Source organism: Podarcis liolepis (genome assembly GCF_965112155.1).
Source record: "Podarcis liolepis genome assembly, chromosome: 8".
NCBI classification, from domain to species: domain Eukaryota; kingdom Metazoa; phylum Chordata; class Lepidosauria; order Squamata; family Lacertidae; genus Podarcis; species Podarcis liolepis.
Window position 1 is genome coordinate 45432884 of NC_139560.1, and position 13638 is coordinate 45446521.

A 13638-nucleotide genomic window follows, 5' to 3' on the forward strand; every position below is an offset into this window, starting at 1 on the left:
CCCCCTGCCAAATACTTAAGTTTTACAGGGTGTTTTTTTCTTTGACTTACCTATATATACCAGCTTCTAACAGCAAGAAATTCTCATGGCAGCTCATGGATATTAAAACAGGAAAACAAATGGAACTGTTATACACTATTAATTTCTGAAGACCTGGTGCAATGAAGTTCCATCATGTCTCCAAAAAGAGACCAAAGAGGAACATAACAAACCTGTCAAGGGCCTGCACACCAGAAATCTAGACCCACAGCTGTGTTTCTAGTAGAAACTAATTTGGGCAGCATTTGGATAGTGCCTAATCAGCTAATTTTAAAACCTTGGGGGATTTGTATGGGAAAGCGAGTCCATGTTTAGGCTATACGGGGGACGGGGGGGACAGCACTTTTAACAGAATGTGGAAGCAAACCCAGTGGTAATATGTTTTTGCCAGCCTACACAGATGGGGCATTTTGTACTAGTTGAGGCTTCCAGACAATGTGTTTAAAATCAGTACAATGTAGTGTGTGTTAAATAAGCCCAATCTTGGGTGAAAAATATACATTCTGGTGGGTTGAATGTTGGTTGTTACTGAACCATGGGGTGATGATGTTGACCTAGTGTGCAGTAGCTGTAAAAAAAAGTGAATTCCATGTTGGGAGGTCATTATGAAAGGGATTGGACATAAAACTGAATATCAAAATGGCGTTGCACAAATTTCAGAGCCGTAGTTTTTAAGAACAAGAGTTTACACCCTGTAATATACCGGTAACAAGGGTTACTGAATTGTCCTGAAACTTTCCTTTCCTTTGATGGAATGCTGACGGCCAGGTGGGTTTAGCTCTCCCTAGTGTTCAAAGGCAAGAACGCACGTGCCTCTCAGGAACTTTTACCCAGCCCTTTCAAGGACACAACCTAGGTTACATTCCTCCCGAGTTGCTTGCAGCAGTAGCTTAGCAATTCTTTCAGTATTCCTGCTTTTTCAAGCTTTCATATTTTTCCTTGATCTTTAGTTTGATTTTTGGGAAATTACTTTGCATAATTTCCTTTAATGGCGAAAACACTATAAATAATTGGTTACTCTCTGAATGAATGAATTGATTTATTACAGTCACAGACCAGAAATATAGACATATAGTGATAGAGAACATACATAGGTTAAAATGATAAGCGAGAGCATGACTACTCTCTGCATCCTGGTTTTTTAAAATGTCTAGATTAATCCTATTCCCTCTGCCAAACTTTTTGAAAAATCTGAAAGTGGCATTCTCTTTTGAGAACTAGACGAAATTAGTAATTTAGAATTAAGGCATCAAAGTAGCCAAGCATTCAAAAGACTTATTCTGTTAATCTGTTACCAATGTGAACATTTTCTATTCTCTTTATATAGTGTGTTCTATGTTTTCTACGAACAATATCTCACTATTGTGAAAGACACCGTCTTTAACCTCAGTATTTCCCTTGGATCAATATTCTTAGTAACAATGGTGCTGCTTGGTTTTGAAGTGTGGGCTGCCATTGTTGTTACCATTACCATTGCTATGATCCTGGTCAACATGTTTGGAGTCATGTGGCTCTGGGGCATCAGCCTGAATGCAGTTTCATTGGTTAATCTTGTCATGGTAAGTTCACCCTCATCTTTTTTTTTATCTGCTCTCTCAACTTTTGGCGTCAACAGCAAATGCTATGTGCCGTTAGCCAATGTGGTGCCCTTCAGATGTTGCTGAAATAGTACCTCCCTGACAATTGGCCAGGCTAGCTGGAGCTGATGGGAGTTGGGAGTCCAGCAACATTTGGATGGGGAAGCATGTTGGCCATCTCTGCGCTTAAATTTCAGTGTGGGTACTTCATACTATGTGACTATGATCTTAAAGGGCTCTTAGACACTATCAAAACGTGTTTCCAAAAATATCTGCCAAAATCTGGTTCAGAATACTGTAAATCCACTGTTCCACTGTAATATGTGATGTAGGCAAATTTAAAATCATAGAACAGGAGAGTTGGAAGGGACACCAAGGGTCATCTAGTCCAGCCTCCTGCAATGCAGGAATAACAGCCTAGATACCAAATTGTAAAACAAGGGCTCCTGGTCCACCCCACCCCACTGGAAAATGTTGCAGTGTACCCTTTAGTGTATGTTATCAGATCCTTTGGCCAAGGGGTCTAGAAAACAGAAGTTGGCATCAAATCCAAGGGTCCCTGTTCTTACTTTGTTCTCTCCCCTCCTCCCAAAAACTTTCTTGCAAAATAACATAAACTCTTCTCTTTTCAACTTTGGAAGGGCTGAATGACACTGAAGCCCAATCCCAGCTGCATTGTTTCCTCTGCTGTGTCTTCCTCAGTCCTCTTTTGTTTTCAGAGTAGAAAGAACATGAGGAATATAAGGTGCTCCCATTCCACTCTCTCCTCTTTGCCTTCTCTCCGCTAGCCTCCCCTGCCAGTTGATTAAAGCATCCTGGGGCTGTTGAGGCCCTGCACTCATCAGTAGGCCAGAGAGTAAGAAATACTTTAGCACAGACATAGCTCTCTAGCCTAAATACATAAGTCATTTTCTATGTCAAGAGAACTACTTCTAGGTGAGGAGGCTTTTTTACTCAAGGGCTGAATGTTCTCTTATGAGAAAACTTCCATATACTAGTGACAGGCAATTTATTTCAGACATTTATATACCACTTAATATTCAGAACTTCTAACCATGCAATGAATAATTTAAAATGAATCATAAGACATTAAAAATGAGTCCAGGAAAGGTACAGAGCTGATATAAAGGGTGTAGCCTATGGATAATGCTAAATGTTGGATAAAGATGCCTGGAGGACCATATCAGGCCTTTGACCCCATGGTTCCCCATTCCTGCTGGAAGTAAAGATACATAAGTGTAGGAAACTTCCTTAAAAAAAATAATCAAACCCAGAATGTTGAAAATGGAGTATTCTGTGGCAGTAAGCTCCTTAACCTATGCTGTCTTCTTTCCAGAGTTGTGGTATCTCTGTTGAATTCTGTAGCCATGTGACAAGAGCATTCACTGTTAGTACAAAAGCAACCAGAGCAGAGCGCGCTGAAGAAGCACTATCCCACATGGGCAGCTCTGTAAGTATTTTGTTTTGAAAACTATTCTGTTGTGGCACTAGAAACCACTTAAGGGTATGCTCCTATCTCCAGTGTTCAAAACTCCCATTGTTCTAGGTGCATTTTGTGACAGGAATTTCATTAGCACAAGCGGCTTCTGAGATCTGGCCTAAGGTTTCAAATTAAAACTGCAGAGTGGAAGGAAAGGACCTTTTTCTGCCTCTCCATTTCCAGCTACTCTCTGAAGATTGGAGAAGAGACTCTCTTAAGGATATTAGGGGAATATCCTTAAGGATTAGTAGTGGGAAAACTAGACCATGTGAATAATGAACATAATATTTTAGCAGCAGTTCATTCATTTTCAGTGTTGTATTCTTATTATTTAAAAAAGCACACCTAGACATTGTTGTTGCACCCATAACCTAAGCTTAAGGTGCCATTTAGCTCCTAGCTTTCATATCTGTTTCTAACACTGCCTTATCTCCCTCTCAAGGAGGCCTGAAAGCTGGTACAGAGCATAGCCTGTATTGACATACTTACTGAGAGTGCAATATAAAGTTAATTAGAATAAAAACAATGCTTTATAAATGACAGTAGCAATTTCCTTTTATGTTTCAATTAATGCATTGCATAAAACTAAACACTGTTTCACCCTTTGTCAGGTTTTCAGTGGCATTACTCTCACAAAATTTGGAGGAATAGTAGTGCTTGCCTTTTCCAAATCCCAGATTTTCCAGATCTTCTACTTCAGGATGTATCTAGCAATGGTACTACTTGGAGCAACCCATGGTCTAATATTTCTTCCCGTCCTTCTTAGTTATATAGGTAAGATCTTGCTCAATATGTACAAGTTGACCTGAAATTTTAACTCTCAAGGAAGTGTGCATAGGGGTGCAGCTTGAGCTTCATTCTGTATTAATGTGATGTCTTGAATTGGTTTGTTTATGCTCATAGTGTGTAGGATATGACTCCACAGCATGAAGGCAGGAGTCAAAACTGGTGGGGTTAATGCAGAAGTCTCTGCCTGCAAGGACAGCTCTCATCCCATCTGAGAACACCTTCACTCAAAGGAAAATAATTATTTCAAGCAAACTGATTTTGGGATACTACTTCTGTCTCTGCAGAACCAACCACTATCAAACTGGTAACTTTTCCCTTTTCCTTCACAGGACCCTCAGTAAATAAAGCTAAAGCACGTGCAGCACAAGAGAGAAACAAAGGTACAGAGAGAGAGAGACTCTTATTCTTCTAGCCATTTTAAACAAAGTGGTCAGTGGACTCGTTGAATTCTACCTGAAGCCCTTTTCACCATAAGTTTCAGCAAGTTTCTATGACTACTGTCGCACAACTACAAACCACTATTACTGGACAGATTAGAGATCTACCCAAGTAGATGACCAGTAGTTCTGAACAACTTGGACCCAGGAAGTACTGCATATTTCAGTTACAGTGTTACTAAAATTGGAAGGATCATAAATTATTATTATTTAATACATTCTAGTTTTTATTCTTGTGAAAGTGTTTCACACAATGAATTTGCTTTCCTGATGAAATATAAAGTGACATGTATGAGAATAGATTGCTGACCCACTGACACTACTTTTTAAATGCAAGTCAATGCAATTTGTGGCTCTATTTTTAGGAGAGACAAATGAGCCATTAGTGGAAAAATAATATTTTAATAATTTGCCAAAGGGTCTGTGTGTATATATACTTTATTATAAAATAGGAATTTTTGTAGGTCAAAAGTATCAGTACATAAAATGCAATAAATTAAGTTTATACATTTCGCATAGCTTTTCTACTTCAGAAAGCAGTAGGCTTCATTAGTGCTTGGTCTCCAAATACCTGTTTAAAAAACACAACATGCTCTTCACAGTGCTCTCCTGTAAAACAAACCAAAAAGACAGTGTGGAATTAAATCTGAAATACCTTCCCACTACTTTATTTAATTTGAATGCAGTTCCTGAGGATTTCTAGACTGGTCCACTGGTCCAGCTCAATAACATAGTACATCAAAAAAATTGCACTGAAACTTTGTACCAAGAGTTGATGAACTGGAAGTAGTTTAATATGTACTACTGTTGTATGCTAAGTTACTACTATGACAAAACTGGATTCTCAGCACAATCAAAATAACATGCCACTTCAGCCAGCACTAGAATAGTTTCTCTACCCTCCTCTTGTCCAAACTTCAGCACAATTGTCCATGACACTATCTTGGCAATATCTGTCACAGTATGAAATTACATTCAGACTAGCCGATTCCCATAAGCCTTGTATTGCCGCAAACACTGGGACATACCTAATCAAACTGAGGGGAAGGAGGCCTTTCTATGTTCTTTATCACTGTTATGCTTAAACCCTGCTACTAAGAAATCCACACTATGGTATACCTGAAAGGCCTTTCATGATTTGAGTGTGGAGGACTTTCAAGGTAAAAATGGTGATATATGCATGCATCTAGGCACCTATACTCTTCCCTGGCCAAGGGAAGTATTCAATTAAGTCATATTCAGAGTACCTCCATTAAAATAAAGAAACAAGTTAGCCACAGTTAAATTAAATGCGGTTGATGTTGAGTATAATGTATCTAAACAGCTACAGCGAAATAAGTCCTCCTTCTACTTGCACTCTGACTAAAAGTGAATTCCTAAAACCCAAAACATACAGCAGCAGACTCCCCACAACCACTACCCATCTATTAAATGGTCTTTACTACAGTTGTCATTTTCTATGAGAATCTGTCAAATCAGTATTCAAAATGTAGACACAGTGCCTTTAATTGCAGAAATGATATTTTAAGAGCAAAACAGTACAGTTTGTGGTGGGTTATCTTTATTTGAACTCTGTAAATCAGTTCTTTAAACTTCTTTAAAAGCTAGTGTGTTCTAAAAATGTATGGTCTAGACAGCTTACGGAGGGCAGGGGCAACTTACCACAGGTTGTGTATTAATACCTCAACTGTTCAGTTATCTTAATAAACTTGTACGAATATTCACTAAAATGTGGCCAAGCTCCATTTAAATGGCTTAGCCAAGTCCCTAAATTCACTCTATAAACCACAGCAGTTTTTCCAATTTTCTCTTAAGCAGGCTCACTGAAAATATTTACCAGTAAAGCAGATTTGGAACCAACGTTGGTTGTAAGTGGCCAAAAGTACAAGAACAGATTGCTGAACCTTGAGTCTATCCCAGCTTACTAAGATTTACAAGACACAATCTTGTTTAATAAACTTTTCTATAAAAAGATAAAGGCTGGCTGGGATTATCTTGACACACTTCCCTCCCCGCTTTGCAAATGGACACTTTACCTGGAGTGAAGCTAGGGTTTCCACGCAATCGCTGATTTCTCTGCTCAAAGAACCTGAATATGGTATAGAATAGCATCTCATCTTCCGTCTGCTTTGCTGCATCAAGAAACTTTCGAGCAGAAATACTATCATGGCCTCCAATACCTCTGATGAATCTCAAGGCAGCCAGTACCTGATGTTTAGACAACAAAACTTCCACTATTTCATCATTTGCAGTAGAAAGTCTCTGAAAGCAAAGTGACTACAATTAGTGCCTGCTGAACTAATGAAAGCCCTAAATCCAACACACAAGGGGAATGATCTTGCCATTTATTACGGTGCACGATGAAGTGTTCAGATTGGGCTGTTCCTCTTGCAAGACACTCAGGCAGGAGCAAAGAATTGTGGGAGGTAGACCTGTTTCTCCTCAGTTTTCCCCCCTCCTGCCTAGGACTGAGCAGTTTGGCTCTCCCAGCTCTCAATGTTTTGTTGACTGCTAGTCAGCTGTGTCCTCTTTAACTACTTTCTTTGTTATTCTTAGTTATTTAGTAATCTTCCTCTTCCTTAGTTGTTTACTGGCAACTTTGCCTGTCTTTGTTACTGTTTGGTGTCAGTCCTTTTATGTATCCTCTGCTGAGGTAAAAAGAAGAAAGCACCATTGTCTCCCTGCTAAACATGTTCCCCTATTCTATGTTCAGTGTTTTACTTCTATTTTTTCATTAATTTCTTAATTTTTATCTTTTTTCCTTGTTGCTGGCTGTTGCCAGCGATTGAGTTGCCTTTTCCTTCAACTTTTTTGCATCACAGACTGCCTCCTGCAGTGACTGTGCGCTGCTTCCCTAAACAGCCACTCAGCGCCTTACTCTCAGCGTCCTTTTGGACCCTTTATTCAGCGCATCAGCTTTTCTACAAGAATTGCTGCTTCTGCAAAGAAAGGTTAAGGGACAAAGAAAATAAGCTTCCAACTTCTTTTTCTCCTGTCCGCTGCAGCGGCGCAAAGGGCTGTTGTGACATGTTTTGCCTGCAACAATAACGGAATCAGCAGTCTGCTTCAGTGGCTCAATTTCTTCCCACTAAATTTTGATGGCGTTCTTATGAATCTCTGCAAGGCTTGGGTGCCTCTCCACATAAAAAAGTGAAACAAAAGTTGAAGCAGCTAAACCTAGCAGGGTCCTCTAATACTTTTCACAGTCACTTAAATCACTCTTTCCGTGTTAAGGGCCATCATTTCCCCCCCAGTGTTGTTGGTAAGGTAAACAAACCTCCTTCAGAGCAATCCATGACTCAGCCACGCAGCCCTGGCTCAGTTATCTAGTGAGGTTTTACTGCCACCTGCTGACAATATAAATGACATAGCCATGTCCTCTGATTCTGAGCCTGAATTTCAGGGTTTTGCTGATGCCCAATTAGGGTCTAATGAGCAAAGTTCATTGTCACCAATGGGTCAAGGTTTATCAGAAGTTTTGAATGTGAACTTGCCTGCTTCTTTAATTGATCCGTTGAAGGATGCCCTTCTCACCTCCTTATCATCAGACCGTAAGCATGACTGCCTTATCGCTGGCTAAACACTTCTGTATTTTCCACAAAGACGAGGTTGTGCTTCACACTGATCCCACTTTTGTACCAAAAGTACTTTCAAGATTTCACATTCAACAGGAGTTGGTGCTTCAAATGTTTTGTCCTAATCTGCAGCATCCAAAAGAAAAGGCTTGGGCATTCTTTGGATGTGCAGCAGGCTTTGAAGATCTATATCCATCGTACAAAGAACATTAGAACTACAGGCGTCTTGTTTGTGTCTCTTCATACTTCATCTCTGGGAAAGAAAGTTTCTTCTGCCACATTATCCAGATGGCTACGTGCTTGCATACTGTCGGCTTATGAGTCTCTTAAGTTACCTTCTCCATCACATATATTTCCACGCTCTACCAGTTCAGCTTCTATGTCGGCGGTCTTTGCTGCCAATGCTTCCCTGCTGGATATCCGTAAAATAGCTACTTTGCATTGGCCAATACTTTCACGAGGCATTACAGGCTAGATCTTTTACCCTCAAGTGATGCAGCCTTTGGCCGCACAGTCCTTCATCAGGTTCTCTAGTTAGCTCAACTGCAGTTGGGTCCCGCCCAGTTGGGAATTGATGTGGTATGTCCCAATCCAAACACTTCATCGTCCACCATAATAAATAGGATGATTGGTCTTACCTGAATAGCAGATTTATTAGGTGGACAATGAAGTATTCAGAACCATCCCTATGTGGGTCTGCAGTTGAGTCATTTTCATGAGCAGGGTTTATTACCGTATTCATTATATGACATTATAATTTATTATATGCCTGAGTTTTATCATGGAGGGTTTGTTTTCTTGACATGCAGGTTTCCCCCCCCCCCATGCTGCTGCACATTACTTTCTTTACTTTCGTTCCTGTTCACATGTTAGGCAGGGGGAGGTAGGCCTTGTGTTTAATTTAGTTTTAGATTTTTGTCGTGATGCTCCTGCTTGGCAAGTCGGAAAAACTGAGGAGAAATGGTCTACCTCCCACAATTCTTTTCTCCTGTCTGAGTCTCATGCAAAAGGAACAGCCCAATCTGAATACTTAATCATCTACCTAATAAATCTACTGATCAGGTAAGACAAATCATCCTTTCTATACTCTGGACATGAAGATTATATCTTTACCTTACTTATAACCTCTGATCATTTATACTTGTTCATGATTACTTGTTGGTATAGAAGCAGACAAGGAAATCACATGTTAAAAGTTTTCTCTGCGTACTTACCTTTAACATATCCAGGGAGAGCTGATGTGCTGGAGGGTAAATGCTCTCTAACGACAGTAACAAGCAGGCCTGAAACAGGAAGTTCAACAATGTCTTAATACTTCACAATTATGTGTTAAAACCTAAAAGTAGCATGGTTGAAAATAGTGTGAGCCAGAGTCCAGATTCCTGCTATGAAGATACACCTACAAAGTCTGGTGAAAGGGCAGCATAGAATTAACCAAGAAGCAATGAAAGCCATATGGTGAAGGACGAAAGAAACTAACTTACCAGAGGTTTTGAATCACTGAGAACATGATATTGCAGGAACTGGTGAAGCATATAGAATAGGTTGTGCTGAACAAGGGTTTTGATAACCAGTTCATATAGATAATGCTAAGGAGGCAAGGAAAAAGACTGCTTAAACCAGTAGTAACTAGGCAAATATTTAACTACTACGTTATCACCTTAGTTCTAGGGGGTGAAACACAAGAAAAGTTAACTGAAAAGGGGCACATATACATGCAGGGTGTTGTTGTTTTTTAAAAAAAATACTATAATTTTCTGAATTCAGTACTAGAACTTAGTAGAGCTAAAGGCTACTAGTCTGTATAGCAGAGATGGGGAACCCGTGGCCTTCCAGATGCAAACGCCCATCATCCCTGGGCATGCTGATGGGAGTCTGAGTCCAATCACATGAAGAGGGCCACAGGTTCCCCTTGCCCTGCTCTGAACTCTTCAGATAGGTTAGTAAGCTCTTTGGCTGCAGCTCGTCCTACTTCAACCTCTTGGCCAGCTGGCCAGTGAGAAGAAGGCAGCAGGAACAGATATGAAGTCTGAACAGAGCAAGGTTGATCCTTGAAGCCTCTGGATTTTTCTTCAACTTGAGCTAAATTCTTTTCAACTCCATACTTTCTCTGTTGGGAAGGGGTTTACTGGGTTTAAGAATACTCAAACAGATTTTTCTTTTTTCTCTTCTGGAGGCTGAAAAGGAATTGAGACATTTTCTCATGAGCCTGCCCTGTTGATAGTTCCCTGTAGCATTTGTGGCCTTTGGAGCAGGAAGACTGGACAAGCAAACAGAGGCTCAAGTGCCTGGATGGAAGGAGCTGTAGCTGAAAGCAACTTGAAACTCAATACTACCATTAAGACTAATCCAGCCTACCTAACACTATTGGGTGAGCAGAGCTCTCCATTTGAAGGAGGGTAATGCAGTGTATGAGAGGTGGTGGCAAACGAATGGACTTTCTCCAACTGTATGGGTGCATGTATACTGACACGTGAACTAGAAACCTTACACTGAAAGATGCCGACACAAGGGCTCAAAATTAGCACACTTACAAAGGCTCATTTCCAATCCTGAATATTTAACTAAGCAAACACTCCAGCGTTTCAGAAGGGGAAAAAATTGTACAATTGTAGCTTTGATCCCAACACATCTGTTCATTGCTAGCCCAAACTCTTCATAGTGCTATTTGTCATATTTATACTTAGTTGATATCTATAAGTTGCTCTGTCACCTCAAATCACCTCTAAAACTTCATATATCATTACATGCAAACTAATGCAACGGCTCTGTAAAAGAATGTGGAATGTCTGTATAAGGGGAATGAGCACATTTTAATTTTACTTAATAAACAGCTTTAATATTTCAAAAATTGGTAACTAGTGTGCAGTCTAAAAATAGTTAACCGGGATAGAGAATCATAATCTTATATAACAAGACATTTTAAGTTTTTACCTGAACAGCTATCTGGAATTGGTTGAGTGAGCGAATATACTCCATTAGGACAGCTATAGTGAACTTGTGAGGTGCTTCCTAAACAGGAAAAGGAGAATTTACTAAAGGAGATGCTTCAACTCCAATAAAGAATCTGTTTAAATCAGGAGTCATTTTTTTTAGTTTGTGGACTCATTTCTACCTTTGAGAAAGTGTCACAAAATGTCTGCCGGGGGGAACGTGTCCCATTCATGACCATCATCAATCGCAAAACATTCATTACAGAAGTCAAACTGGTGAGCCTAGAAGGTAAGTAACTTGCCCAAGAGGCAGTACAACAAGGCAGAAGTGGGGTCTGAGCCCCAGAAAATACGCTCGCTCTCTCTGTCAACCAACTTCCTCTCTCACACCCCACCTGCAGCCATAGTCCTTGCTTCCGCCTTTCTTCCCATGGCCTCCATCAACTCAATTTTTGTCCTTGTACCTACAACACACAGGTACAGAAGTCCTCTCTGCTCTTCAGCCAGTGAAAAGGTTGGCTATCATTTTAGGAATGATGTGGGCATGGGCAGTAAAAGCTCACTGAGAAATAACAAGCAGCCAGAGGAGGAGCACTACACACTAGGGAGACCATCTGTCAGATAAAAAATATATATCTGGTGCAATGTGGAGAAGACAGCATGTGGCAGGGGACATGATAAGGACCCCCAGGTTTAAAGTGTCTGATTGACAGCTATTCAGACTTTCTTCCTGCTTCAGAGAGACTGACAAACTACCTTCTGTTTACCACAACAGTATTAGTTACTGTCAGCTGTGATTAATACTCGCCTCCCTTTGAACTAACATATGAAGACCTATGGAGTTAAATCAGCGTGCTGGTGTGTCTTTATCAACCAACCTTTTTTTCTGTAAAAACAGACAAAACATGCGTATACATGTCTGACTGATCAATAACTGCCTGGGTACGAACTGGCCGTTTGGGAGGTGGATTGCTTCTGCTCTGCCCAGTTTCTAGTGCCTGAAAAATACCAGAAAATATTTTGAGATATAACATATATTGAAGGGCTGATAGCACTTACTAATTTTATACCTCGACACCTAGATACACTGGGTTGTATTTGACAAAGCCATACTCGAGTAGACCCACTGAAATTACTGAATTTAAGTAATGTTTATTAACTTAATCAGTCTACTCAAAAGTGACTTAGTCAGCTACCACGCCTTACTTGGTAATAGATTCCAATGACTAACCAAAATCCATGTTTATGTCTCGGGTGCCCCCTCCATGAGGGTGGCAACATGAGAACGGGCCTTTTCTGCAGTGGCTCCTAGTCTGTGGAATGCTTTCCCCTAGGGGGGCTCACCAGGCGCCTTCATTACGTATCTTTAGGCACCAAGTGAAAATGTTTCTCTATAACAGAGCTTTTGGCTGATTAAACTATCTATGGCCTTTAAATGTGTTTGTGGGAGGGGGGTTATTGGTTTGTTTCTGGTTTTTTGTTACAAAATGAGAACACAAAAGATGTATTTTTATGTAGTGAACTGCCCAGTGATCTTCAAAGAAAGGAAGGTATACAAAATAAGTAAAATCAGGATTAAACCAGAACTATAACTTTAATTAAAATGGCAATGCCTTCAAATACGTAAGAATATAAGAGCCTGCTGGATCAGACCAATGGCTGTCCTGCTCTCACAGTGGCCAGCCAGATGCCCATGGGAAGCCCGTAAGCAGGACCGGAGCACAAAAGCGCTTTCCCCTCCTGCAGAGTCCAGCAACAGGGACTCAGAAGCATACTGTCTCCAACTGTGGAGGCAGAGCATAGTCATTATGGGTAACAGCCAATGATAGCCTTATCCTCCATGAATTTGTCTAATCTTCTTTTAAAGCCATCCAAGTTTGTGGCCATCACTGCCTCCTATGGGAGTATGTTCCAAAGCCTAACTATGCACTGCCTGGAGAAGTACGTTCTTTTATCTGTCCTGAATCTTCCAACATTCAGCTTCACATATTTAGTGGACTTTGGTATGGAATTATTTTCCCCCACAAATTAAAAATTAACTAGTTCCTTTTTTAGGGATTGCAGTGATCATATTTGAGCATTAGTTACGTGTGTGTGTGTGTGTATATATATATATATATATGCAGGTTTTGGTGTCTTCGGGTGTCTTCCCGTGTAAGAGTTGGGGTGTCTAGGCGACGTTTCGACGAGGTCTCACTCGTCATCTTCAGGCTGGTGCTTTCGGCTTCTTGTTACTGGAACAGAGCTCTGTTCCAGTAACAAGAAGCCGAAAGCACCAGCCTGAAGATGACGAGTGAGACCTCGTCGAAACGTCGCCTAGACACCCCAACTCTTACACGGGAAGACACCCGAAGACACCAAAACCTGCATTCCTGTACCCGTGAAAATCTACGAAAGCATATATATATATATATATATATATATATATTAGAGAAGCTTCTTTTCATTGTGCAAGGAATTACAGATTTGAACACTGTCAAATCAGTGATCAAAGATTACTGCTAATCAGAAACGGTATATACAAGGCACATGGCAAAGAAAATGATGTTCATAACTTGCCATATTGTAAGTCTGCTCTGCTTCCAAGTATTTCTTATATTCATGATTGAGTTTGTCAAAAACGGTAGCAACCACACTCAACGATCCTCCGTCTGGTTCACTTAACACTGCAACAAAAAACACACACGATGAAATTAGTGGCAAGGAACACTGGCATATTAAATTCTGCAAATACCTCTGAAAATTAGTATCTGTATTTATGCATCGCTCTGAACCACATTTCATACTACAATAAACTAGCTGGTAGTC

At 40.3% G+C, this 13638-nt stretch overlaps 2 protein-coding genes across 6 annotated transcripts in view; one reads left to right on the top strand and one right to left on the bottom strand.

Annotated features, from left to right (window-relative positions):
• Window positions 1-10983, top strand: part of NPC1 (NPC intracellular cholesterol transporter 1) — a 43257-nt gene extending 32274 nt beyond the window's left edge. For 2 of the 3 annotated variants that reach the window (XM_083517676.1, XM_083517678.1), the window contains exons 22-25: window positions 1367-1598; window positions 2953-3066; window positions 3708-3870; window positions 4215-4834. In XM_083517676.1, coding sequence (XP_083373802.1) covers window positions 1367-1598; window positions 2953-3066; window positions 3708-3870; window positions 4215-4297 — 592 coding nt within the window. In that variant the 3' untranslated portion in view covers window positions 4298-4834. Of the gene's footprint in view, window positions 1-1366; window positions 1599-2952; window positions 3067-3707; window positions 3871-4214; window positions 4835-10073 lie in introns of those variants that run through there. The other variant, XM_083517677.1, reaches the window with a different exon arrangement.
• Window positions 4745-13638, bottom strand: part of RMC1 (regulator of MON1-CCZ1) — a 101984-nt gene continuing 93090 nt past the window's right edge. For all 3 annotated transcript variants that reach the window (XM_083517762.1, XM_083517760.1, XM_083517761.1), the window contains 7 exons: window positions 13390-13496; window positions 11709-11828; window positions 10832-10909; window positions 9382-9486; window positions 9112-9180; window positions 6359-6584; window positions 4745-4931 (listed from right to left, as the gene is read on the bottom strand). In XM_083517762.1, coding sequence (XP_083373888.1) covers window positions 4852-4931; window positions 6359-6584; window positions 9112-9180; window positions 9382-9486; window positions 10832-10909; window positions 11709-11828; window positions 13390-13496 — 785 coding nt within the window. In that variant the 3' untranslated portion in view covers window positions 4745-4851. The remainder of the gene's footprint in view (window positions 4932-6358; window positions 6585-9111; window positions 9181-9381; window positions 9487-10831; window positions 10910-11708; window positions 11829-13389; window positions 13497-13638) is intronic.